General features: G+C 46.2%; 1 protein-coding gene and 1 long non-coding RNA gene across 7 annotated transcripts in view; one reads left to right on the forward strand and one right to left on the reverse strand.

The window, feature by feature from the left end:
• The first annotated feature begins 9371 nt into the window (after nucleotides 1-9371).
• On the forward strand, nucleotides 9372-16376 carry LOC140697176 (uncharacterized). Its single transcript, XR_012074022.1, has 3 exons — nucleotides 9372-9572; nucleotides 11024-11211; nucleotides 15933-16376. It is a non-coding gene; the product is annotated as an uncharacterized lncRNA (long non-coding RNA).
• Nucleotides 16377-20810: 4434 nt separating this feature from the next.
• The window catches only part of FOXN3 (forkhead box N3), a 364903-nt gene continuing 359380 nt past the window's right edge, over nucleotides 20811-26333 (reverse strand). For all 6 annotated transcript variants that reach the window (XM_072963564.1, XM_031679324.2, XM_031679322.2 and 3 more), the window contains one exon: nucleotides 20811-24457. In XM_072963564.1, coding sequence (XP_072819665.1) covers nucleotides 23917-24457 — 541 coding nt within the window. In that variant the 3' untranslated portion in view covers nucleotides 20811-23916. The remainder of the gene's footprint in view (nucleotides 24458-26333) is intronic.

Genomic DNA, 26333 nt, shown 5'->3' on the forward strand with positions numbered 1-26333 from the left:
CTTAGGCTAAGGAGGAACTGAGGTGACCCAGGCAGGGGGCTGCACTCGTGGGCAAAGGGCCAGGCCCAAGTCTGAAGTTCAAGAGTGAAGAGTCAGGCTAGGATCTGCCTTGGGCTAAGAGATTTGCTCAGAATGCCATCCCTCCTGCTTTTGCTTCAACAGACATTTGCTGAGCACTCACCACATACCAGATTCATGGCCAGATGCAGTCTACATGCTGTTTAATTTCTTCACAAAAGGAGGGTTGTGAAGGTTGGTATTTACATCCCCATTTCACAGATAAGCAAACTAAGATTCAGTTTCCATAGCTGGTGGCACAGCTGAATCCAGCCCTTTCCTCCCACCTCAAGTCCAGAGCCCTTTCCAAAGCTCCGGGTCACCTTCCTGCATGACTCAGATGTTGGGGGATCACAGGGCCCAGGGGACTAAGAGGACTTCAGGAGAAGGTACAGGAGAGAAATGACAGCTATATTTATGGAAGGGCTGCTCTGTGCTGCCCACTGTGTCAAGGCTTGACAAGAAAGAGCTCATTTAGTCCTCACAGGAATTCTAAGAACTCAATACTAGTTTTCTCTCCATTTCACTTGCCCGGCTTGGAAGGGGTCAATGGGGCTTTGCAGGACATCCATTAATTTGTTCCAAAGAGGCCTTGGGTCTTAGGTTGGTTCTCCCAGGAGCGGACCTGGAGACAACACAGTTTACTTGGGAGGGGGTCCCAGGAAGCAGCAATGGGTAGGGGGAGTGAGATATTAAAATGTAGGAAACCATACACACACACACTCACACACACAGAGGAATATTACTTACCCATAAAAAGAATGAAATAATGCCATTTGCAGCAACATGGCTGGACCTAGAGATTATCACACTAAGTGAAGTAAGTCAAACAGAGAAAGACAAATATCATGAGATATCACTTACATGTGGAATCTAAAATATGACACAAATAAATTTATTTACAAAACAGAAACAGACTCACAGACATAGAAAACAAACTTATGATTGCTCAAGGGGAAGGCGGGGGACATTGGGATAAATTAGGAGCTTGGGATAAGCAGATACAAACCACTATGTATAAAATAGATTTTAAAAAGTGCCTTCTGTATAGCACAGGGAGCTATATTCAATAGTTTGTAATAACTTGTGATGGAAAAGAATCTGAAAAAGAATATAAATATGTATGTGTACAACTGAATCACTATGCTGTACTCCAGAAACTAACACAACATTGTAAATCAACAATACTTCAATAAAAAAAAAGAAAGAAAGAAAGTGTAGGAAACCGTAAAGGTATGGTAAGGAGAAGGCAACTGAGGTGGGCAACCATGCCTTCATCCCTCTGGGACCTTCGGAAACAGTGAAGGACAGCACTTCTCAAACTGGGGAGCACACAGATCTCCTGGGGTCCTGTTAAAATACAAATTCTGATGAAGAAGTTCAGGGTGGAGCCCAAGATTCTGCCTGACTCACAAGCTGCCAGTGATGTGGCCCCTGGTCCCTGGACCACACTTTGAATAGCAAGGGGTAGAGCACACACATCAGAATGACCCCCTACCAGAAGCCGAGAGCCCTAAGACACTTAACTGAGGGCTGCTGGGGTGGGGCATTAACTCCTCACAGGAATTAATGACTTTTGGCCGCCCTCACACCGTCCTCCGCATCCGCGCTCCCGCCCACGTCCGTGGGGGTGAAGCCTCATCTTGCCCGCATGTAGGTGCTGAGAGCCGCTGAGGCATCACGGGGCCGCTCCCTGCAGGGGATCTACGCTGCTCCTGAATCCAGCCCAGACCCCAGAATACCTGGAGGGGCTCCCCCCGACTCCCTCAGTCACTCTTGAGCTCCAGAATTGGGGGTCAGCTTTAAAAGACCCTCCACTGATGAGTAAGGGGCTTAGAAGGGACTCAGTCAGCGTCCCAGAACACAGTCCTGCTGGGCCCAGCCTCCTGCCACCCTGGGGACTGGGCACAGTGGCCCCTCCCCCAGCTCGGGGCTCCTGAGGAGGGTGGCAAGACATTTTCCTGGTGTGAGACCCGCTCAACGATCACCGAGCAGTCCCAAGACCCCGGGGGCGACTGCACAAACTCTCCCCAAAAGAGCGGGTTCAGGTGGCAGAACACCGCCTCTGTGGGCCCTGGGCGGTGGCCGGAGCCGGGCGGAGCCTGCAGCTAGGCGGAGCCTGCAGCTAGGCGGAGCCTGCAGCTAGGCGGAGCCTGCAGCTAGGCGGAGCCTGCAGCTAGGCGGAGCCTGCAGCTAGGCGGAGCCTGCAGCTAGGCGGAGCCTGCAGCTAGGCGGAGCCTGCAGGGGACCGAGGGGCTGGGACCCGCGCGGAACCTCCTAAGGCTCGGTGATGCGGCAGAAGCGGCCTCCTTCATTGCCCCCTCGCTCTCAAAAAATGACTCGGCTGCTTTTCTTCAGAAGGGCCCAGAAAGCCCCGGGTTCAAGCCTTCCCTCTGCCACTGAGCGCTGCTGTGAGGCCTCGGACAAGCTGCTTAACCTCTTACCTCTCAACTTCATCTGTACAACGGGGATACAGGTCCCCTGTCACAAGGTTGTAAGGGGGGCGCTTAGTGCAAAGCCTGCTTTGTGGGAAGCGTGCGGGGAACCCAAGCTGTCGTAGTTACCGTGGGAGAAGAGGATCCTCCTTCTCCTTCCCACCGCGTTTGCTTCTCAACTCGGAGAAGAGCGTTCTTTAGTAAAATGAGCTAATCTCCAGATTGCCAGCCTCATACAGCGGGACTTCTGCTCTGTTAGAGGGTCAATATCAACAAAAGAGCACGTGTTTGTCCTGTAAAATCTCCACCTCCCGCCCCGCGGGGTTGGGGAGGGAGGGTACCTAGTAAAGCTGCAGAGGCACGCAGAGATGCCGGAAAGGAGGCTGCATCCTGGAGCGGGGGGCTGGAGGTAAAGGGAGGAGAATGCCCATCTGAGGGGCCTCTGAGGGACCACAAAGGGAGTCAACAGCAAAAGCAGAGAAACACTGACCGCCCTCCCCCGGCTCTGTGAACACGTGACCCCTTGTGCCCATCAGCTGTGTTGCTTCACCCTAACTTGGGCGCCGGAGAAAACCCCAACTCCTCCACTTACATCTGTGCTGTCTTGAGTAAGGATCTTGGACTCTCTGTGTCTCAGTTTCCTTATCTGTAAAATGGGGTAATAAAAGTAGCTGCCTCCCAAGTCTGAAGAGAGATTAAGCAGGTTTGCACATGTAAAGTGCTTCCCACAGACCCTGGCATATAGAAGCTCCACACGTAAGCTCTGCTGCTCATTTTCCCTTGACAACCTTCAACACTCAGGATTATCTGGGTCCTTCTTGTATCTTAAATCCTTCTTTGCCAAAAGGGACCCACACCCAGGTGAGGGAGAGTCCAGAAAACAAGAAGTGTGATGGCTTAACACGCTTCCCCCCAGGACCTGTGATTTGCTGAGTGAGGTGACCCTTATCCCCATGTTTGCTTGCAAAGGGCTCCTCCAAAAGCAGAAACACAAGGTGGGAGAAAGGGCAGTCCAGCCAATGGAGTCGGGTCCCCTTTGGTGACCCCCCCACCCCCACTGTGGAATCTCACCAAAATGAGAGGGAAATGTTGGCACCCCTGTGACCACCCCCTCCTCCCACCCCCACCAACAAGGACCCATGACCAGTCCCAGATGGGAATAGCACACAGTGAAATCAGGATGCTGGTAGCGGAAACCAGCTCCTTGTAAAGCTCCTGGAGCAGGCTCGCTGTTTCCTCCAGATGCAGAAAGGAGTATGTAAAATGGCTAACTTGGGTCCCTGCAGAACTACCTGGTTCCACATTCAGCAGAGAAGAGAATCATAGAGGTTGCAGGGCAATACGCTCCCATGGCAGTTTATAGTCCTGATGGGTTACTGTGAACAGTCGCTGTTAAATCCTTTAATTCATCTCTGCATTCTGCCACATCCTTGCAATGCACGTCAGGTGGCCGACGAGTATTCTTATTTTTGCTTTGCTCATTTTTTTTTTTTAAGATTAGACTTCCAGTACAATTACCCCTCCTTTCCATTATCCCAAACTTCATTGCTTTGGATCTTTTATCTTAATTGCAATTTGTGGATTCACATCTTACTGGCTTCCAAAAGGGAATTGAGGTAGTTTATTTTCATACTAAAGGAACAATAAGACAAGCAATCATGAAGCAAAAGAGAAGAGGAAAATGTAGAAAAGAGAAAGGAGAAAAAAATGTACCAAGAACCCTTGGCTAAGGGAAGTTATAGTAATGAAACCCACACTTCTTTGCTGTCTGAAAAAAGGAGGAGCTTAGACACCATGTGTATTTCATTGAGTACAAGTTCATCATGGGGGAGAATAAACAAAAACCCAACTGATTCTTGGCTCTGAGCTTTGAGAAGATTTTGTCATGGGTCATGGGGGTTTTGATTCCGGGTCCTTGACTGATTAAAGGAGCAATATCTCAGATGTCATTCTCAAACAGAAAAGAGGTCCTTTTATTGAGAGTTTCTTACATCAGTTCTCAAAATAGGATGAGTGCATAATAAAGCAAGTTTCCTTAAAAGAATTTGTGAAGCTACCTTATAATAAATAAAGCCAAGAATGTAAATGTTTTACTTAAAAATATGTTTTTCATAATACTAATAATGTGATGAGTGCATATGAGTGGTGTAGGTAACCCCCAAAGCCTTACTAAGTTTCTTCCCAAGAGTGAAACTCGGAAGTGTTTACTCACAGTGGCAGCAAGATTAGCTCCCATAAAGGCAGCCTGAGTGAGTGGTTGCTGGGTTAGTTCCTGGGGCTGCCAGAGAGGAAGGGGGAGGAGTGGCAGGACAAAGACAGTGGGCACTGGGGTAGAGCAGGTGGAGAGAAAAAAAGTCCTGTGGGCGGAAGTGAAGAGATGGTCTGTGTGTACTTGGCAGTGGGGGCAGGGAGGTGGTAAATTAAAGGCTTTAAAACAGCACTGGGTGCAAGAAAGTTGGGAGGAGAGGAAAGGCGATATGAGGAGCATTAATGACGCGGGTATTTTGCTTGTTTGTTGTTATTGTTTTAAAGAGATGCAAATTAAAGATCGGAATCCCCAGGGGGATTTACTTGCCTTTTTGTTGCTGTTATCATTGATGACTTATGGCTATTTGGTGGGACTTCTTTGAAAGGGACTCATCTAGAACGGTGTTGTGCAAGAGAAATAAAATCAGAGCCACTAGGGAATTCAGAATTTTCTAGGAATAGCCACTTAAAGAGAAAAAGACAGGTACAAGTAATTTTAATCACATATGTTATTTAACACAATGTATCCAAATATTATTACAAAATGTAATCAATATTTTACAAGGTATTAGTGAAATATTTTACTTTCTCCTTTTCATATGGAGTCTTTGAAACCCAGTCTACTTAGAGCACATCTCAATTTGGATTCTACATCTCAGCTGCTCTAGTGTGGCCACATGTGGCTTTTGGTTCCCAAATGGGTCAGCATCAGCACAGATATAGAGGCTGGGCTGTGTAGTTCTGGGATTCCTAACAATAAAATAATAATAATAGCAATAATAATAATAGTCACTTCTTGAGCCTCTTAGATGTGACACATGCTATCTTTCTCATGCATCATCTCAAGTAATCCTTTTAACAACCCTATGTGGTACTGTTATTATCCCATTCTACAGATGCAGTAACAGAGCCTCAGAGAGGGTGAGTGATTTGCCCAAGGTCACACAGCTGGTAAACAGCAGAGCTGGGATTAGAAACTTAGTTGGCCTGACACTGGCCACTTTGCCTCATTTGCTCAGGGTCAGCAAAGAGGCCAGCCGGCAATCTTGGCTTCCCTAGCCCCTCTCTTAGGGCATGGGCATAAGGGTTGACTTTCTTTTTTGATTTAGTGGAGCTGCCACATTGACTGAAAAACAGACCGGAAGGAACATTAATTATACAGTTGGGCGTACTGTGTGACTGACTGAAACAGAGCTGTAACAAGATGCTCCGACTCTCATCAGCCAGAGGAAGCTGCAAATTCAAGGCCTGAGACCAGGTTCACACAATGTAATTGTTCTCAATGACACTTACTTAGCAAAGAGCTAGCGAGAGAATTGATTGTCATTAAAAACCGGACAAGAGCATCGATTGTCCCCGCAGTGATGATTTGAGGATTCTGACTTAGTGATGCCAAGAGCACTGGTGCAGAGACATTTGTGATGTGATTTCCCCCGTGGAAACGGGCTCTAGCATGGCCAGTCAGTGTAAAAGAAGCAAGAAACAGAGGCCTGGGCCAAGGGTGGGCTGTGCCCACGCCTCCATCCCATCCCTCACAGGCAGCAGGAGGGGACTGGCGGGGCTCGCTTGGGAGGTGGGAGCTCCCGCTGGCCTGGGAGGGGCCGTCCCTTCCCCTTTGTCCTCTTTGCCTGGATGCTCTAGGGGCCCTTTGAGATGTGACATTTCTGGGTCTGGGGCTCTGTGGGAGGAGGATGGTCCTTCACCTTGCTGGACACATGGGCAGTACCATCCAAAGATTGAGGACCTGGCCATGGATGTGGCCTGGTCAAGGCAAGCCAAGGCATCCTTTATTCACCCCTGAAGCCCCAGGCAGGTTGGTGAGTGAGGCCTCACCACCCTCTTCCCTGGGGAGCTGTCCTAGGAAGGAGGTGATACCATGTTCTCAAATGCTCCTGAATGCATTTCCATCTCCCCCTCCATCCTGCCACAGTTGGAGGAATACATGTAAGACTCTCCCGTAGAACATCTGGGCTAGGACCTCAGCAGCTTGTGTTCCTCCATCCATCCATCCAAGAAATGCTCACTGGGTAACCACTGTGTGCCAGATGCTCCAGCAGACCCTAGGGATAAGGACATGTTCAGGGCAAAAGCCTGTCCTTTAGGAGAACCTGATGCAGACAGACCAGGAAATCAGTAGCTACCAGGAAACACAGCAAGCATGCAATACAGGAACTTTAACGACAAATACCTTGTCTGCAGAGGCTGTGGAAGTTGAGGGAAGACAGGGGGCAAGAGCTTTGTGGGGTGAGAGGACATTCCAGAAAGGCAGAGAAGACAGTCTGTGCAAAGGGACAGGAGACACCAGGGGCATCCTGGAAACTGCAACTTCCCAAGCAGCCGCTGGCTCTCAGAGTGGCCATGGGAGAGGCGGGAGATCAGGCTGGGGGCCCGTGAGGGCCAGGTGAGAGGGCTCCCCTGCCATGCTAAGGAACCGGGACCTTAGCCAGGGCTTAGGGTGCGTGGGAGGACACTAGGAAGGTAAAGTGTCAGATGGTGATCAGAACGGTCACCCTGCCTGGAGTGCAGGGGACAGACAAGAGGGGCAGGACCGGAGAGGAGCCCTCTGCCTCCAGTTTCATTGCTGGACCTTCTTCTGTTTGACTGCTCCGCTCGGCTGGGCACCACAGCAGGGCTGACCCCGGGGACTACGTTTTCTGCCCTCAACTGTCTTCCCTTGGGGTTTATCCAATGGGAAGAAGTGACAGGTGATTGGAAAATAGGAGGAGGAAAGGGCATTTCTCGCCAAGCTTCTCTGTCCCAGGAGGTGTCTGGTCACAGCTTCAACTCCCATGGCTCTGCTCCTGTCAGACAGGCCTGTGCAGCTGTGTTTTCTAGGAACCTGGCCTCCCCTTCGGCTCCTCTCTGTTCAGAGGTGATGATAGTTCTCTGCTCCTGTGTTTGGTGCCTCAGCTCTTCCATCACCTGCACAGCCTGCTCCCCGAGCATCTCTGCCTGCCTGGTTGGGCTTGACTGACACAAGAGGAGAAAGGCGGGGCACCAATTATACATGTTCTCTCGCTACTAAGTCCAAAGAAATGATAACGGTATGAACTACCGCAGTGGGGACGGAACGCAGAGACATCTCAGAGGCTGAACTGATGCAGGCAGTGAGGGCTAAAAGAAATTGTGGACAACCTCAGGGTAATACAGTGGTCAGCAAACTTTTTCTGTAAAAGGCCAGGTAGTAAATATTTCAGATTTTTTAAGTCATTGGTCTCTGTCTCAAATACTCAATTTTTGCTGTTACTGTGTAAAAGCAGCCATAGACAATATATAAAAGAATCAGTGTGGCTGTGTCCCCCAAAGTTCCATGTATAAAAGTGGGGGAGACTGGAACTGGCCTGCGGGATGTAGGTTGCCAACTCCTGAGGTAAGGCCTGAGGTGGCTGCAAGGGCTGCAGTGATGTGAACAAAATAGGGAATCCAGGAAGGAGGACTGAGGTGGTACAGGAGTCAGGAAGAGAGTTGGGAGGTGGGTAACGATGAGGCCTGCATCAGTCAGGAATCGAGTTTGATTGCAAGTAACAGATCTGACATAACGATGATTTAAGCAAGACTGAGGTTTATTTTCTCTCATGGAAAGGAAGTCTGGAGGGTGGGAGTACAGGGCTGACATGGCAATTCCATGGTGCCAATGTGGTCCCAGGCTCCTTAGAACTTTCTTCTCCATCATCCTTAGCACCTGGTTTTCATTTTCAAGGTTATCTCAGAGTTGCCTCATGGTCATCAAATGGCCTCTGCTATCCAGCTATCACATTGGAATTCCAGCTTTCACAGTAGAATTTCACATTGTAGGAAGGAGGGTGGGGAGAGGGATCAGTAATGTCAAGAAATGTGTTAGTCCTCTTTCAAAGAGCTTCTTGGGAGCCCCACTCTTTAAAGTATTCTTTCCTTTACATCCCACTGGCATTTATCTGCAAGAGAATCTGGGGAGTACAGCTTTTCAGACGGGCACACTGCCATTCCCATTGAAATCAGGCTTCTGCTGGTGGATGGTGAAGGGTGATGGGACACTGGATGGGCAACTAGCTTTCCCTGTCAACAGTGCTGGTTTGGTTGTGTTGAGTTGGAGGTCCTTGTGGTCTGGCCATATGGTCTGGATCTTGGGCAAGGAGGTTGGGTCTAAGATATGATGTGGGAATCACCCTCAAATGGGTGGAGCCAAATGTGAAGATGGAAGCTCCCCGGGAAAGGGCTCAGCATTCCCTCTCTGGACCCCATCCAAGGAGATTTGGTGTAATGATACAGAGGTGGAAATTCTACCTTATTGTACTGTGACATCGCACTGGCTTGCAATCTTCCTACGGGCATGCAGGTGGTGTTAGTCATTCTGTATGCCCAGGGCCTGGCACGCATCTGACCCTACAGTCCCTGTGATTGTTGAATGACTAAATGAGTCATTTTTAGTTCATGCAGATTCCGGGAGATGGGAGGTCTTAGGAGACCCAGGGAAGAGAATTTTCAGGTGTAGATGGTGATCTAATTTTTCAGATCTAGGACCCAGAACGCACATCCCAATTTCTGGTCTGACAATGACACATCTGCTTTGGATCCTTGGTTACACTGACCACAGAACCACTTACCACAGATTCCCTCTATTTTTATTTCACAGCTTGGCTGAGGATGAATATTTGGCAGCTTTCTTGTGAAAAAGAGAGACCCAGCGTGGGCTCAGGAGCAAAGGAAAATCTGGGGAGATTGACATATCTTTGCCAACAATCTGTTTGGTTAAATAAGGACATCAAACAACTCCATCTATGATCACCATGATTTTATAGAAGATCTGATGCCTGCCTGCGTCCAAGGGGAAGTTTTCAGTGCTTCAGAGACATGGTGAGGGAACAATCTGACTTAGGTCTTAAAGGATGGTCAAGGATTTTTCAGGAGGAAGGAGGCAGCAAGCAGGGGGAGCATTCATTCCAGGAAGAGAGAAGAAGGTGAAAAAGTTTTGAGGCAGGAAAAGCCTGGGGAGTTTGGAGACGGGGGCTATCGAGGGTGGCCACAGTCCAGGTGGGTCGAGAGGCTCAAGATGAAGCTGGAAATTTGGGCCGGGGCTCTTTCAAAGGGTCGCCTTGTGGGATTTGGCCATTATCTTGCAGGCAATGCAGCCAGGGGTGAAGATTTTAAGTAGATGACACAATCAGAGGTAATCTGGAAAGATAATTCTCCTGGCTCTGTGGGGACCCTGTGGTCATGGGAGGCTCATGGTTACGGCCGACATCCAGATGAGAGGAAGTGGGGCTTGATGGGGGCAGAGGTGGTCATGAAGGTGGGGGACAAGGAACAACCAAAGGAGAGTTTGGTAGAGCTGACCAAATTTGGTGCTAGATTCCATGGGGGACCTGACAGAAAAGGAGGAATTCAGGATGACTTGGGGACTCTTAGAGAGGCTGGTTGGGGTGGAGAAGTTGGGTTCTTGATAGTTCCTGATAAACACTGAAGACCAAGCTCATCTACAGTGCATTTATGTTATTATTAAGTTATAAGTCCTTAGAAATACAAAATGACTTTGACCTTTGAAGTGTACAAAAGTTCACTCAGGCGTGAGTATGACATCCTTCTGAATTTTCTTAATTGGCACCTGACCTTTTCACTCTGAAGGGGTTAGTTATTGCCAATAAAGCTGAAAAGATATTGAGTTGTTTCCCACTAATAGGTCAGGATGGGTTAGATGAAAATTTCAGTCAAAAAGAAATGGTTACCTAGAAAGAATTACACACCCAGAAGTCATGGCTCTTGATTGTGTGACCACAGTTCCTGATCATCGGTGTGTGGTGGGCACGCATCTCTGAGGTCAGAGTGGAGTTTGCGGCCATGTCCACTGATGGGCAGGAGGCTGGACATAATGAACCTTCTTAGGTCTGTGGGTCCTTGTTCAGTGTGTAGGAGTTTCAGGGGAAAGACTAGATTGATAATCAACTGAATGCTTCATGCATCTTTCTGCATGTATTGTTCACCCGTAACGGTGGCAGGAGAGTTATTAACGTAAAACAAGAGCTGGCTGTGCTGCTTGGCCTCTCCAACCTTTGCTCTTACAGCCACCTTGAGAAGGGAGTGATGATGGCTAGGTGGCGGGGAGAGAAAGCAGAGAGAGGGCAGGGTTGGGGATGAATGCTGGTTTCTGAATCAAGAACTGGAAGCACTGGGTGGACGAGAAGGACACACCTGGCTATCACAGAGCTGGTAAGCAGGAGCGAGGATCAGTTCAGTAAGAAATCACGCTTCCACAGGAGGGATGGCCATGTCTGCAGACAGCAAACAGGCTCTCTCTAACTCCTCACTAGCTGACAGAGGTGGAAAGAGGAGGGATGAGAGAGAGGAAGACAGAGGCCGTGTTGATCTTCACAACCAGTATTTTCACATCTCGAAAAGATCACCTACAACTGAGAAGTTTGGGGAACAATACTGCAGCCACCAGTGAGACCCCCATTACTTGCTCCAGCTGGACTTTTGGAGGTGATCACACCGGAAGGTAGGACCCAGATTATTCCCCTGCATCCCCAGCGCCTATCAGGATTGGCACGTAGCAGTTGCTGAAAAACAAAAGTGGGTTGATTGTGACTGTGAAGGAGAGAATATTTTAACACTTCCTTCATCTATTTCTTCTTTAATTTCTTCTCTGTCCTTTCATGTTTGGGGTAGTCCTCTCAGACTACTGAAGTTCTGGACGCTTAAATAGATGTGCCGTGCCAGGAAGTGTTAAGTTTTTAAAAGTAAATAGGTGTGAGGAGTAACTAAACCCAACTTCTGAGTTGTTTTTTATTTTAAAGGAAGACCATTATTTTCGATGCATCTGACTGTATTTAGAGACTAACTGCATGCTCGGTGTGGCCATGCTCTAAACAGGCTTGCACATGGAGTGAAGAAATACCACTCAGCATTATGCTGAAACTTCTTGATTGTAAACAGAAGACGGTCTGCAAACTGTCGCTGCATAGTCTCAGGGCTATTCCTGGGCAGAATTCTTGGACGGATTATTACAAGAATGGTTTGTAAGCTCTTGGCAAGGAAGCCAGCTTGAGCTCCCTAAGATGTAGTAAGTGAATGGATGAATGAGGACATGGATGAGTAAATTGTGGCTGCTTTTTATATGAGGAATATGTTCCTTAAAACCTCATATAATTTTATATATGCATGACTCAAGACTAATTCCCCCATAGAAATAAAGTAGGATTTACATTATCTCAAGTTTTGTACATTAAGTTAAACTTTATTCTTTCCAATTGCCTTATTTCAAATTTGCATAATTCATATTGGCATAGAGTATGACTTAATTTCCTTTTTTATAAAGGAAGACTGGACTTACACCTGGAGATCAAGGATATTCTTGACAAACTTTTGATTGCGTGGAGAAATGTAGGCTTCATGTATCTTCATAAAGCCAGATGCACACATAACTTGTTGAACTTGCCCTCTAAGGGGGCTGACTGAGATGAAAGTTGGCCTACAAAGGTGTCCCCAGAACCATGCCACATGGCTCCAGCTTTGTCCTAATCAACATACGAAAGACATTTTCAAATTTGTGATCCAATGATACCTAGAGGGAAAGCAAATGTTTTGGATGACAAAGTCAGGACCCTCATAACCCAACCCCACTGCTAATCTCAACTAGCCTTGACCAGTGGACCAAGTCTAAGGAGGTGGAATTTAACAGCGATAAGTATGAAGTCCTGCACTTTGATCTAAGATGAGTATCTGGAGAAGAACGCCAGCAGCTGGGACTTAGCTGTTTTAGTTACTAGCAAGTTCAATGTGAATCAGTGATGTGATACAATTTCTGAAAAAAAACAATTTAGAATTTAGTCTTCGGTTACATTAATAGAAACAGAAGATCCAGAATGAAGGAAGTGATGGTTTTTCACCATCCAACTGTACTTTGAGTTCTGTGCTCAGTTCTGATCACAGACTGGAACGTGTCCAGAAGAGGAAAGGAATAGACAGAACTTGAATATTTATTCTGGAAAAGACTTAGGGAAGAAATTATTGTTGTTTTTCAAACATATAAATGGTTGCCATGTGCAAGATGATTTAGGTTACATCTTTTCAGCCTTCCAGAAAAATCTTAGGAACTTTGACCAAAAATTTAAGGGAATGGGCTTTGTCTCAATGTAAGGACAATTAGAGCATCTGAAGATGAGAGCACCGTCTGGGGTCAGCTGATGTGTTTGGTCATCCTGGCACCATTTAGTGGCTAATCAGGAGCCTTGCTAGAAAACAGACTCTGGATCTAATTTCCTTCTCCTGGGAACTCCTGAAGAGTCAGTCACAGATGATTCAGAAAAGAGAAAATAAATGGCCAGTAAATTATGGGAAATCATGTAGCTTTGCTAGCAGGTAAATGGAAACTCAAAACAGTCATAAAATCTCAATTTTAAAAAACACCAATAAAACACTACTTTTGTCTGGTAGCACAAATTAAAGAGAAAAAGAAATTCCAACACTGGTAAGGGTGCAGTGAAATCAGGGTTTCCATTCATTGCCCTTGGCACTGATGCCTTTTGGAAAGCCCGTACAAAAAGAGCTGTAACACTGATAATACTTTTGTTCCAACAGGCTACCAACCAAAGGGCAAGTTGAAAATATGCAAGTGGCCATATGCCTGAAGATGTTCATTGTGGTATCACTAGGAATAGAGAGAAACTGTAAGCAATTTAAACAATGAAAAGAAGGTAACAGTTGTAGATGACATGCCACCCACTCAATAGAATGTTATGATACAAAAGGCACATGAAAAAATGCTCAGTATCACTAATTATAAGAGAAATGCAAATCAGAACTACAATGACGTATCACCTCATACTGGTCAGAATGGCCATCATTCAAAAGTCCACCAATGATAGATGCTGGAGAGGGTGTGGAGAAAAGGAAACCCTCCTACACTGTTGGTGGTAATGTAGTTTGGTGCAGCCATTATGGAAAACAGTATGGAGATTCCTTAAGAAATTAAAAATGAACTTACCATATGGTCCAGCAATTCCACTCCTGAGCATATATCCAAAGGGAATGCTATTTCAAAAAGATACATGCACCCCAATGTTCATAGCAGCACTATATACAATAGCCAAGACATGGAAACAACCTAAGTGTCCATCGACAGATGACTGGATAAAGTTGTGGTATATATATAATGGAATACTACTCAGCCATAAAAAAGAATAAGATAATGCCATTTGCAGCAACGTGGATAGACCTAGAGATCATCATTTTAAGTGAAGTAAGCCAGAAAGAGAAAGAAAAATACCATATGATATCACTTATATGTGGAATCTAAAAAAAGACACAAAACTTATTTATAAAACAGAAACAGACTCACAAACATAGAAAACAAACTTATGGTTACTGGGGGGGAATGGGGTGGGAAGGGATAAATTGGGAGTTTGAGATTTGTAGGTACAAACTACTATATATAAAATAGACAAACAACAAGTTTATACTATATAGCATAGGGAATTATACTCAATACCTTGAAGTAACCTATAATGACAAAGAATATGAAAAAGAATATATACATGTATGTGTATGAAACATTACGTTGTACACCAGAAATTGACACAACATTGTAAACTGGCTACACTTAAAAAAGAAATGAGAAAAAAGAAAAAAAAAGAACATTATGTATTATTTTAAAAGATGATCATTTTCACTATGGCTATGGGGAAAATGCACAGGACATTATGTTAAGTGTGCACATGTGGGGAATTGCCAGCTATGAAATTCTACAGATGTGGTGATTATAATTATATACCAAATAGATGAATATGACAAAAGACAAGGAAATTTTCCTCTTGAGTCCAGGTCTGCCACTAGCCAGCTGTGTCAACTCAGGCACATCCCTTAACTGACCCAGTGCTTCAGCTTCTGGGTCAGTAAAATAGGGAGTTTGGACTCAATGGTCTCTAATGTCCCCTCCAGTTTTACGATGTGCAGAGAATGGTCCATTCCATTTATTGAAGAAACTGTATCCCAGTGGGGTTAAAACATCAGCCGCTGGCTTGTTTTCAGACTTCTCTCATCATACTCCTCTTCTTCTATAGTATATATTTTCAGAAATCAGTTCTGAGATGAGTAACAGATGAGGAAAAAATAGAACTTCTGGATCCTTCTGAAATAAACTGCTGCCTTTTGAAAGAGATTTAGCCATATGCCCCATAAGTACTTTACTATGGAGTAACATAAAGCATTAGGATACTTTATCTCAAAATGCCCAAGAATGATTTCAATTCAAGAGACTACTGTCATCTAAGTTACCTAAATATTAGTATTACCTAAAGCACTGCTCCCAGAAGGTTTATTCACACAAAACAAAGGGAAGAGGTGGACATTTAATAAACTGATTTATTCACTTATATTTGAGTCTTTTAAAAAGTTGTCCTTACTAAATCCCCGAACCCCCACCCGGTTCTGTATCCCAATGTTTAAAAAATGGTCAAACTTACTTTCATATTTGTGCCCACGTAGGACCATTTGATTCCTGGGGGATCTGAGAAGCAGGGTGACAGACCTGTGCTTTCAGGTGATAAACAAAAGCCTCCTAGCTATGCCAGACCCCCTCTGAAATTGCCCTCCTCTGTTCAGAACTTTCTAGAAGGATGGTAATTCCTTAGCTCAGAACTCTTCCTTTCATCAGGGAAAGCAGTCAACAGGAGAGGAAAAACTGGCCAGGGGCAGCCACTCTGCTCCCCTTCAGTCATCCCACCTCATTCAGGGCGGCGTCAACACTAAATGCACTTCGTGGTCCCCGAGGTACCTGGTGCGGGAGTTTCACTGCTCTGAGGATTCAAACAACTTTGAAGACAGTGTTATCTGATTGTTCACCCATTTTCAGTTGTCCAGGAAGAATGTTTATAAAGCAGGGATGAGCCACACCTGGATTAGCTAAGACTTAAAGGACAGCTTGCATGTCACTTGTATATGCAGATGAGGCATCCATCCAGCAGATAATTATGTCTTCAAGGCAGAGTCCAGAATCTTGTAGTTTGCTCAAAGGAAACACAGAACATGAGATATACAGTTCCCCAACCAAATGCATGACACAGAATCGCAAATGCTACTATTAAAACTGTGGTGGGAATGAAAGTCACTTACGAGTGTGAGCTTTATTCATACTTTGGATTTCTTCTTTCTTTGCACTCACACCAAGCTGTTTTTAATAAACTGAAGACACCGGTCATTCCTTTGTTTCCTTCTTTTCAGGGGAGGAACTGAAGAGTGAATTGGAGAGGAAGGCACAGTGTGGCCCCGTTTTGATGAGGGCAGAGGACACAGACGGGGATGCAGGTGAATACACAAAAAGGAAGCAAAGCCACCTGAACACACCTGGAAGCAGCTTAGAGACACACCTGTGTGCTGTCCTTTCAGATCAGTCACCTGACGATACTCTGAACTTATTTCAACAAGATCACCACTGCTTAACCCTTGGGAAGTTCTGCTCCAGGAAGCCTGGCCCCCACCCCTCTGGGGTGCCGTCTAAACACCTAACCGTATGCCTGTCCCAGCAACTCAGGGCCCCTCTTCTATTAGCTTTCAAGTCCCTTCCAGACTAATTCCACTTGTCACTGTGGCCCAGCAGTCCCTGGGATAGTGTTGGTGCTCAATGAATGCTGCTTAAATTAGAAAAGAACAAAAATAATGTGCAACACCTAACACGATTATTTTGACCCTGGTGGTAGTTTTTTTCTATTGTCATGCAGTGTGATTTCAAGTCTATCTTTTTCACCTGCCTCCTTTCCCACTTATACCATCTTGTAGCCCAGAGGCCCCTCCACCCCGCAGCCCCATTAGGTAACAAACACTTCAGGTAACAACTACCAGACTCCCCCCCCTCTTCTGTGGGCCAATCAATGCCCCCTCGAGGTCAGATCAGAATTTTGGAGGTGTTATCATCATGACGGAATTCCCTCAGATACTCTGATACTCAAGCTACCTGGGTGTCTCGTCTTCAGACACCTTAAGCATCACTTACGGAATATGTCTGATGCAGGTTTTTTACGGTGGCCACACCCTGTATTTGGTGTTAAGTATTACTCAAATTGGTCAATTACCCGATTCATCAGATTTGACCCCAATGACTTTCTGCTCTTCCTCCCCATCAATTCTCCCTCCAGCGTTGAAGTGCTGTCATCGAGGAGGGCACACGGCAGCTTTGAAGGTGATTCCAACAGTGGAAATGGACATGGTGGCAGTGCTGGCAAACACCTTAGATCTGGGGGTGACCACCTTGAGAAGCCTTGTTGGCAATCCATTCTGATAGACGCACTCGAAGTGACCTTACAGTAACACTGTGACCACAGGAGGCACAGCCTGGGCACCTAGAAGACACCAGTGAGTGTGGGGCCCAGCAGAAAGGAAGCGGTGGAGGCCAGCTCTGCCGGGGTCACTGTGGCTGCTCTGAGAGCTACAGATCCACACAGCACACTGGCAACTGTCACAGAAGGAACAAGCACTCGGAAAGAACATCCTTTCCATTCCTCCAGCATGGTGGCTGGTACCCTGTGCCTATCACTTGGCCCAACCACTCTTCTCCGCTCCAACTCCTCCTTGGTCCTTAGGGCATGCGTGGTACTTTGAGGGATGATGGATTAAATCCTGGAAGGCCAAAGCCTCAGGGTTAGGAAAGTCATCATAAGAAGCCCTCAGGACCTGGGATAGGCTGGCAGGCCCCCGCCCCAGTGTATAATTTCAGTGTATTTGTCATCTTCCAAATGAAAGGCACAATCGGTTTTAACCACAAGCTCTAAGGTTCGTGGCGGGAGGCTTACTGTCTAGCAATTCTTTAGATCCAAGCTGGAATTCTGAGAGCCACAGGGGAGCCCAGCCTTGGGCTGTGAATCTGTGTATTTGCAAAAGGTGTGTAATTTTTTTACTGAAAATGAAGCACGCCTGAGGATGGGGGCAGTCAGCGCAGTGGAGATTCAGACACCGGGCCGTAAAAAACGGAGCACACACCCTAGTGCAGGTAGGAAATATAAATGATTTTACTGCTCAGCATTTGCACATGGAGACGCAGTGCACACAATACGACATGGCATTTTTCTTCAATTGATGCAACTCAGTAATTTTTATTGCAACTGGAAGACAATACATCACAGAAACTTTATGGTAGGTCTGGGGGAAAGTGTTATTTACAATAAATGATGAATAGTTTGTCTTTGGCAATATGATTACATATGGAGAATGCGAAATGCAAGTATGGGTGCCTCCGAAGCAACGCCACCAGGTCCCTAAAGTTCGGCTGATCGTGCCAGCTCCCACACTGCTCCTCTAGGTAACACAAATGCGACTGAACGTCACCTCCTTTCTCATGGTTCTCCCTTTCTATTCATGATATTGGCAGTTTCATACAGAAAGATACAGAAAAAAAATTGGCTTTCGAAAACTTATGACTCTAGTAAATGAATTTGGCCATGGAGGTCTATTGGCCAGAGGTCCGATGACCCCAAGTCTTGAGAGTAAACCTCTTGTCTTCTGATTGCTTGATCACTGTTATTTATTTACTTATTTTTTCTGTAAAACAAAAACAAAACTCAGAAATGTTACAGAATCAGAGTATAAAAAATAAAATGTACAAGTGTATAATGCTTCCCAGACACACACGGACACTTGTTTCCTCCACATTGTCACCATGGCAGTGTAAGTAGTGAGTGTGAATGACAGCAGGAAACTGGTTACTGAATCAGCTGTGAGCTTCGATGGCTCAACACACAATGCTGAATGTTTAAATAACTGAAATTGTGCTAAGAGTTTCATCTAAAAAAAGGGAGGGGTTGGGAACTCAGGCCACAGTCATGAAAGGATGAAAGACAATTTCTAGGTGTGAGAGGTTCCCCATATCGAAGTCTTTGAGAATCCAATATGGAATAGTAATCCTTTGCAAAAAGTAGGGAAGGCTGTTCTCAACTTTTTGCAAGTGAAAGACAGTGGCAAACACTGTTGTATAGATTCCAAATAAATAGTCTTGATTTCAACGCTAACAAAACGAACAGGAAGGGTACTTGTGAGCGTATCACAGTTGAGTCAGAAGTGATCTTTCACCCAGGTCTGATTTCAAAGTAGGACAGACAGCAAAATGCAGCACCATAGACATACTGGTTTCGGCCGTGGAAAGATGGATCGTTTTAAAAATCGGATTTTCCTTCCTAAATTTTTGGTCAGTGAAGCTAGCACTTGTTTGCTGAACTGTGGAAGAATTGCAAGGTCACACGCATTATTCATGATGAAGCAACGGAGCTGATGCGTCTGTGCTTAATTCAGGAATAAGCAGTGGGAGTGGGGCGGGGGCAGAGAGAGAACAAGAGTTCACCAGCGTCACCAGTGTTCTCTCAAAGGAAGAAGGGTCAACAGATGAATTCACAAAGGCAGGCGGGTCTATACAGAACACTGAATGCCATGTGTAAATCCTCATGGGACTCCAGATACAGGACCGCCACACAACGTATATACGTTGATTTACACATTTCGTTACAAATAAAAAGGAAAAAAAAAAAGACACCATTACAACTTTGTAACTGTGTTGACTGCGATATAGACCAAAGTTCCGAGTTTTGGCAGGGAACTAAAAAGAGGGTTACCACTTAGGTTATATAGCAAAAGTGTTGATGTATATTATATATAGTAGTATAAATAATAAAAAAGTATTATTTAAATTAGATCACAGTGCTGCATTATGTGCATAACAGTGTTTGATATAGTATTGGAGCTGGGACCTACAACACTAAGGATGTAACTGTCAACACTGGTAAGTCACGATCAAGAGGGGACATGGGGTTCAAACGTGTTCTTTTGGTGGCAAGAAAGAGAGAGAAAAAAATCCTGAAGTTGAAAGAAAAATACTCCTCTACAGAAACACAAAAGATAAAACTGCAACATCTGGGCAGCTGTGATCCACCAGAAAGAAACGAGTCCCAACCTGAATCAAGGTGAAAGGGCAAGAGAAGTCACATTACATCGAATTCAATCCCATATGGAAAACCCTCCCATGGAGGTCACTGGTACAGAACTCTGATTCCTTCTCCAAGAGCCCTCTGACGAGAGAGGCAGAGGGCCCACACACGTGGGGTGGGGTAACTGGACTGGGGAGTCAGCAGCACTGGGTGCAGAGCAGTCTTGCTGTGTCCCAGGACTGAGCCGGGCACAAAAGCCATCCAAACTGTTGAAGCCTGAAGTTGTCTCCTAGGCAGGACGGCCATCCAGTGCAGTGACCTCCTCCAGAATACCCCGTGGTACTCACTGCCACGCCCAGCAAGGGCCGGCCAGGCCGAGTGCCTCTACAAGACAAAAGTCAGCTCTTGGGAAAAGCTTCCAACACATCCCTTCTTAAACACTCAGCACCAAGACCAAAACCTGCCACTGTGGTCTTGGCTGTGGTTTCTCAAACCGTCTACCTGTGGGTTGGGTTCATTTGACTTTCAGATAGACAGTTCTACCAAAGAACTCTTGAACGGAGAGTGGTCAGAGAGGGGCAAGGGAAGTAGGAGCTTATGAGTTATATTATAAGGCTGGGAAAAGTCTATGATGCAAACCCCTTCCACGAAGTACTAGGTAAAGACAACAGACAATTGTAGTAGCATAAAAATAACTGTCTATGCGCACATCATTTAAGAATAAAGAGCCAGTCTCTTTCTCTTAAATGTGTCCGAGGACCAACAGCAAGTAACTGTGGATGTCACGGTGCAGATGTGTTCACGGTTGTTTCCCAAAGCATCTTCAAATATTGCTATAGTTCCCCATTTCCCCCTCCCCCCCGCCCCATGTGAGTATGTGAGACACTGGAATGACACACGAAATGCCACTTCTCCCAGCAGGAGAAACGAAAGCAAAAACACCACCACACCCCTTGAACGGTGCTCAGGCGACTTTGTCAGACTAATGAATACATAGGCTAGTTCGAAAGCTAAAAGAACACCTGACGTTTGGGAAGGAGTTCCAAGACTAAAGTGAATTACACTTGAGCAAAATATTCTTTCACAAATAGGCTTGTGCTTAAATTCTCTACTGCTCTTGGAGGAAGGGGTGAGAGGGTGCCCCTTGCCCCGTGGCTTGGCAAGGACATGGGCAACCTCATTCTGCAATGAATTCACTACAAACGGCCACATACACATCAATACTTTTTTTTTTCTCAACAATCAAAATACAAAGTTAAACACAATTGAGCCATTGTTTTGGTTATGCATAATGTGTATGCCTCCAAAAACAGAAGAAAAATAGAAAAAAGTACCCTCACTAAAGTTTCCCCTACGTCTCCCAGTGGCTCCTAAGAAGGGACTGAGGGACACTCAGGAAAATAACACTTAGAAAGCTGCCCGATGAGGTATTTATGCAAAAAGAGTGGTTCTGGAGTTAAGAACACACTTTTATAAGATATTTATCTATTTCTCAAAGAGATCAGAAAAGTAAATCACACACATTGCATTTTATTATTTTCTAAAAGAGGCCTTTGCTCCTTTAGAAAAAGGAAATGAGGGGAGACAGCCCACTGTGGGGGGTTTTAATCGGAAGAACCCCCCCGGCCAGAAACCGTCCTGGACGTTGACCTCTGCCTTTGCGGAGGGAAGTCTGAATTTGATCTTAGGGGTGGAGTGAGGGCGGGGGATGGAGGTGGGCAGGGTCAGGTGACAACACAAATCAAAGTGTCGCTTAGGTTCCACAGCTGTGGATGGCTTTTGGGGTGTCAGATGTTTGGGGAGACGGAGGGAACAGAGCACTTCAAAAAGACATCCTTATTCCCAGCCACACCCTGCACAGATACGCTGGAGGTCTTCAGGCTCTGGCCTGCGTGTGGGTGCAGATTTTCTTTCAGGTTCTCTCATCAGCAACCCAGAGGAAGAGAATGCACCAGGTAATTCCCACTGTCCTGGCTGATGGAGCTTCAGATCGTGCCTGGTGCTGGCAGGGGGCACCCCAGCGCCCCACACTGCCCCATTTTTAAAATCACCATCACCCCACTTCCCTTCCTTTCCCTCAACATCAGATCCTGAGCCACTGTAGTGGGTGCTCTTGTTTGTGTTCTAAATTTCCCTTCCATGTGGGTGGAAGATCAAATTCTTTTAGAGGCTTCTCTGGATCTCCCCAAATAGCTTCTCTTAGGCAAAGATAACAAGAGTTTCTGGTCTGCGTGACATCATCTGGTTGTCTAAATTCAGCTCTCACAACCTAGGTGGGCTTCATTCCAGGATGGTTCGTGTACCGAGGTGGTAGAGATGGCTGGCCCCTCCTTCCCACCGTGAGATGAAGTCACGGGACAGGGTCGGGGGCGGGTCCTCCCAACACCCATTCACTTCGTCCTTCCGTGTACCCTAACTCACACCCTCATCCAATAAGGCCCATTCGTGTGTTTCCCCTTCTCCTGGCGAATTTGCATAATTATTCACTGCCTTTTTCCTAGAACCAAATCACGGTCATGGTTTTCTCAAGTCAGCGTCCCATAATTCTCTTGATTCTATCATACACACTCACTACTAAGTTTGCCCTCAAATTATTGCGTCATGGTAAACATGTACAGACAGAGAGAAAGGACACACGTTTCAACAGAGAATCAGAGGGGGTCGGGGGCTGAAGTGCAGACAAGGCAGTACAGAGATCCACCATCCAGGCCCTACCAGAACATGAAGATATTTTTATATTGCAGAGTAAGTTCCCCAACAGTCAATTTGTCCCTGAAGAAGGTTAAACCTTAAACACCTGCTTCAAAAAACCAAAACAAAATAATCAGAAAAAGGAAAAAAAGTAAAAACAACAAAAAAAGAAAACTAGAGGAAAGAAAAAAAAAAAGGAAAAAGAAGAAAACCAAAAGAACCTCTAAGCCTAAGGGCTTAAAAATTAGAGGCATAGCCTTTTCTCTATTTTCTATATTTATATGAAAATAATTCATGCTTCATGCTAAATACATTATTTACCTTACAAGAACTTCGTTACTTTTGAATAAAAAAAAGTTTGTGTTTTGTGAATTTTTTTCTTTTTTTTTTCTTCTTTTTTCAAAGGAATTCCATGCATTGTGGATCAGAAATTTCTGCTGGCTACACTGACTGAGTGTGGAAATCACTGGATTTTTGCAAAGATGAATCCTGACATTAATTAATTGCAAACTCCATTTTGAGGGCAGTATAGGAGTTTTTTCTTTTTCTTTTTTTTTTTTTTGCCATGTTTTCACTTTAGTTTGTCCATCAATGTGCCTTTCATCTTTAAAAAATACACCACAATACTAATGGAAGGTTCTGTAGCTTTTAGTTTTGTTTTGTTTTCACTTGGATCAAATGGTTTTGACAGACAGAAAAAGATTTGTACCATTATTTCCTTCCTTAACAGCTACTGTAATTTCTTGGATTTGCTTTTCACTTGGGCAGTTAAGAAGACAGAGCTTGTTTTTTTTGCATCAGTTTTTTCTCTTTTGCTCTTGTGTATCTGTGTGTGTGTGTGTGTGTGTGTTGTGTTGGTGTGCATGTGTGTGTGTGCAGGACCAACCTTCAGGCTTATGGCTTGTGGAACATTCTCATTTACTATAGATCAGAATTCAATGATTAGCAACATCACTACAAACTGACCCATGTGCTTCTCATGAGTCATCGACACCTGCTGTACAGGAATGGCCCAGTGTCCACCTGGTAAGATGCTACTAGGCTTCACAGTTAAGAAGCACAGAGGACTGGTGACCACCCTGCCCCTCCTAGGGAAACCCAGGGTCCCTCCCCCTCAGTTGCCTTATGTGCATTCACTCGGCAGATCTAACTGGGTAGATATCCTGACTTTTAAAACCTAAAGGTTGGGCCTGATGGATGGTTACTTTGCACACGTGCCTTCTAGGTGCCAGATGTGTATCCCTGTGGCCTTTTCGTTGCCATCCCTGCGGATTCAGCCACGGGTTTCTGACAAGCTGGAGGAAGCAATGGTAATTTTGGCTTTTTCATTTTGTCTTCAGATAATGAAAAGCTTTTGTAAAACAGCTGAGTGTCAATATGAGTTCTATGGCTTCAATCTCCTTTAAACATAAAATTCTTAAGGGTCCAAAACAAAGGAGGGGGGCAAATTAAAAAAAAAAAAAGGAAAGAAAAGAAAGAAAACCAAACCAAAAAAGAAAAGAGAAGAAAAAAATAATAAATTGCTGATATTGCCACAAATCATTAGAAATCTCCTGACATGCTGAAACCAAATGGCCGTAAGTTCAAAACAAATCAGTGACTTGTTTTTAATTTTTTGTGGTTTCCTTTTGCTCTTTCTGCCCCTTTGCCGTCCGATTGGTGATGTTATTCAAACAGGACCGAATCCCCGCCAAGTGCAGGAGGGACCCTGCCGCCTCTTTCATCTCCTCGTCATCGCTCTCGGGGGGCTTTTCTGTGCGTCTCTTTTTGAGGGGCAGCGTGTCGCTGGGGACCTTCCTGGCCTTGGCGAAGTGCTGGCGCTTCTTGTGCTGGGACGCATAGCCGCTGTCCCCCAGAGCATCCTTGGCCTCCTTTGGGCTACGTTTCCTGTCATCCTCCTCCGTCTCGCTGTGGCTCTCGTGGCTCTGGAAGCTGCCCTCGCTGCCCTCCTGGCTCCCCTTGGCGGCAAACTCGTAGTGGTCGTCGGCCGAGGAGGAGGAGACGGAGTCGCTGGCAGGCGAGGTGCTCCTGGCATTGGAGGATTTGGCACTGCTGTAGTTGTGATCCTCCTTGGGGTCTCCGCTGACCACCGGGGAGCCACAAGATGGCTCGCTCTCAGTCCGCATCCGGCAGCTGGTGAGGCCGTTCCTGCGGGACAGGGACAGCGGGGAGGGACGGGAGACAAGAGAGGACAAGGATTAACCTCCCTGTGGTGAGGCACCGGCAGCCCCCTGTGTTCTCACGGCAGATGCTCTGACGTCCAATCCAGCGACCTGCCAACAGGTGGCTCCGCTTTGAAGACAGGGTCCTAAATCCTGACATCTCCGTCTTCCCTGCTTATCTCCCATCATTGACATTTTCACTCAGTTTGTGCAGCTGAGACGTCAAAACAACACTCTTTTGAAGTGACAGCAGTGGAAGCGCAATCTCTTCTATTAAACCATAAAAATCAAGTTGTGCTTGGTTTCACATACCCAACAACACTGTGGAGGAGACACCACCGGATGATGCTGGCTGGGCACTTCACAGAAAAAAGCCCACTCTTCCAAAGCTGCTCCAGTAGGAGTCTTTTGTCGGGAGACTAAATCTAGTGTTTAGCAAAAAGAGATGCCTGCCGTGTGGTGACAGCTATTCACTCATGCCTTCCCTCCCTCACTCATTCACTCTACAAGTGTTCAGTAACACCTAATATAAACGCACGGCCTTAGGGAGGGTCCTGGGGGAGGTATCCGAGGTAGAATCAGACCCAGACATTGTCACAAAGATGCTTAAAGATGAATGGAGAAGCAAGTCATGGTTAGATCTCAGACGAGACAGCAATAAGCTACCATCTCCTAAACTTACCACCTGCCAGGCATCCTGCTACGTCTGTACAGATGACTGCATTTTACTCTGTCAAGTGGATATTAGCGTTCTTATTTTATAGATCCCAGAAGTGAGGTCTGGAGAAGTTTGCTAATTTACTTAAAGCCACATAGCTAACGAGTAGCAGCAGAACTGGGATGGGAACCAAAGCCTGATGCTCAAGCTTGAGCAATTTATAACATCATGAGACCGACCCTCACTCTCACCCGACTGCTCTATAACTAAGTCACCTGCTTATACATTCCCATCAGGTCCCGACAGCACCCATCACACCTCTGATTATTTTATCATGTTCCTATGTCTGGGCAGTGAACAGACCTCCTTTGTGCTTCCTTACTGGCAAAGAGGGGATAGTCCCTTCACCCGTTTCACGGGTTTGTGGGGCTGAGGATGCGAGCAAATGCCCGCCGGAGCGTGGACCAGCGTCTGGCCAAGCAGCGAGGTAGAGCGCACAGTCTGCGTGTGAATAGGCCCCAGTCCTGCCTGGCGGCTGCAACACTGATGCTGTCTGGCATACACAGCAGGTGTTCAGGAGAGGTGGTGATGGGAGATGAATACTCACACGAGGGAAGGATTTCTTATAGCTGGAGGGGGCGCAAGGAGGTTTGCGGAAGACCTAGCCTCTGACCTGGGATGTGAGGGCTGGAGGTTTTGAGCAGGGAGGAGAGATATTTCACTGCACCACGCTGGCCTTATTTCCATAGGCATATCCACCAGTGATACATTTCCAGATCCTGGGAACATGAGCACGCTTTTCCCTCCCACACACCCCTCCATTCCCTCTGTAGACAGCACTGCCCACCACCATTACGCACCGCGTGATGACCTGTTCCATGTCTGTGGTTCCCATTAGGGCATTAGCCCCACAAGGCAGTCCCCAGTCACTGATCGGTCCCTCAGTGGTTAGCGCGGTGCCAGGCAGAGTGGACCCCCAACGGATAAGATGGAGCAAGCACTGGAGCAGATGCAATTGTGCCGCAGAGAGTAGGAAGTTTGGGACATACCTTCCCGGACCCTCCCTGAGGATACAGCCCCAGCAGAAAGACCACGGGGTTGGGCCCTCCAATGAGATTCAGCCTCGAGCCCTCCCCCTTTCTCCCTGGCACTCCTGTGGGCCCTGAGACTCCATGAGATCCTGGTTGCAGCCCACAGAGGGGAA

This window comes from Vicugna pacos, chromosome 6 (genome assembly GCF_048564905.1).
Source record: "Vicugna pacos chromosome 6, VicPac4, whole genome shotgun sequence".
In the NCBI taxonomy this organism is placed as follows: Eukaryota; Metazoa; Chordata; class Mammalia; order Artiodactyla; family Camelidae; genus Vicugna; species Vicugna pacos.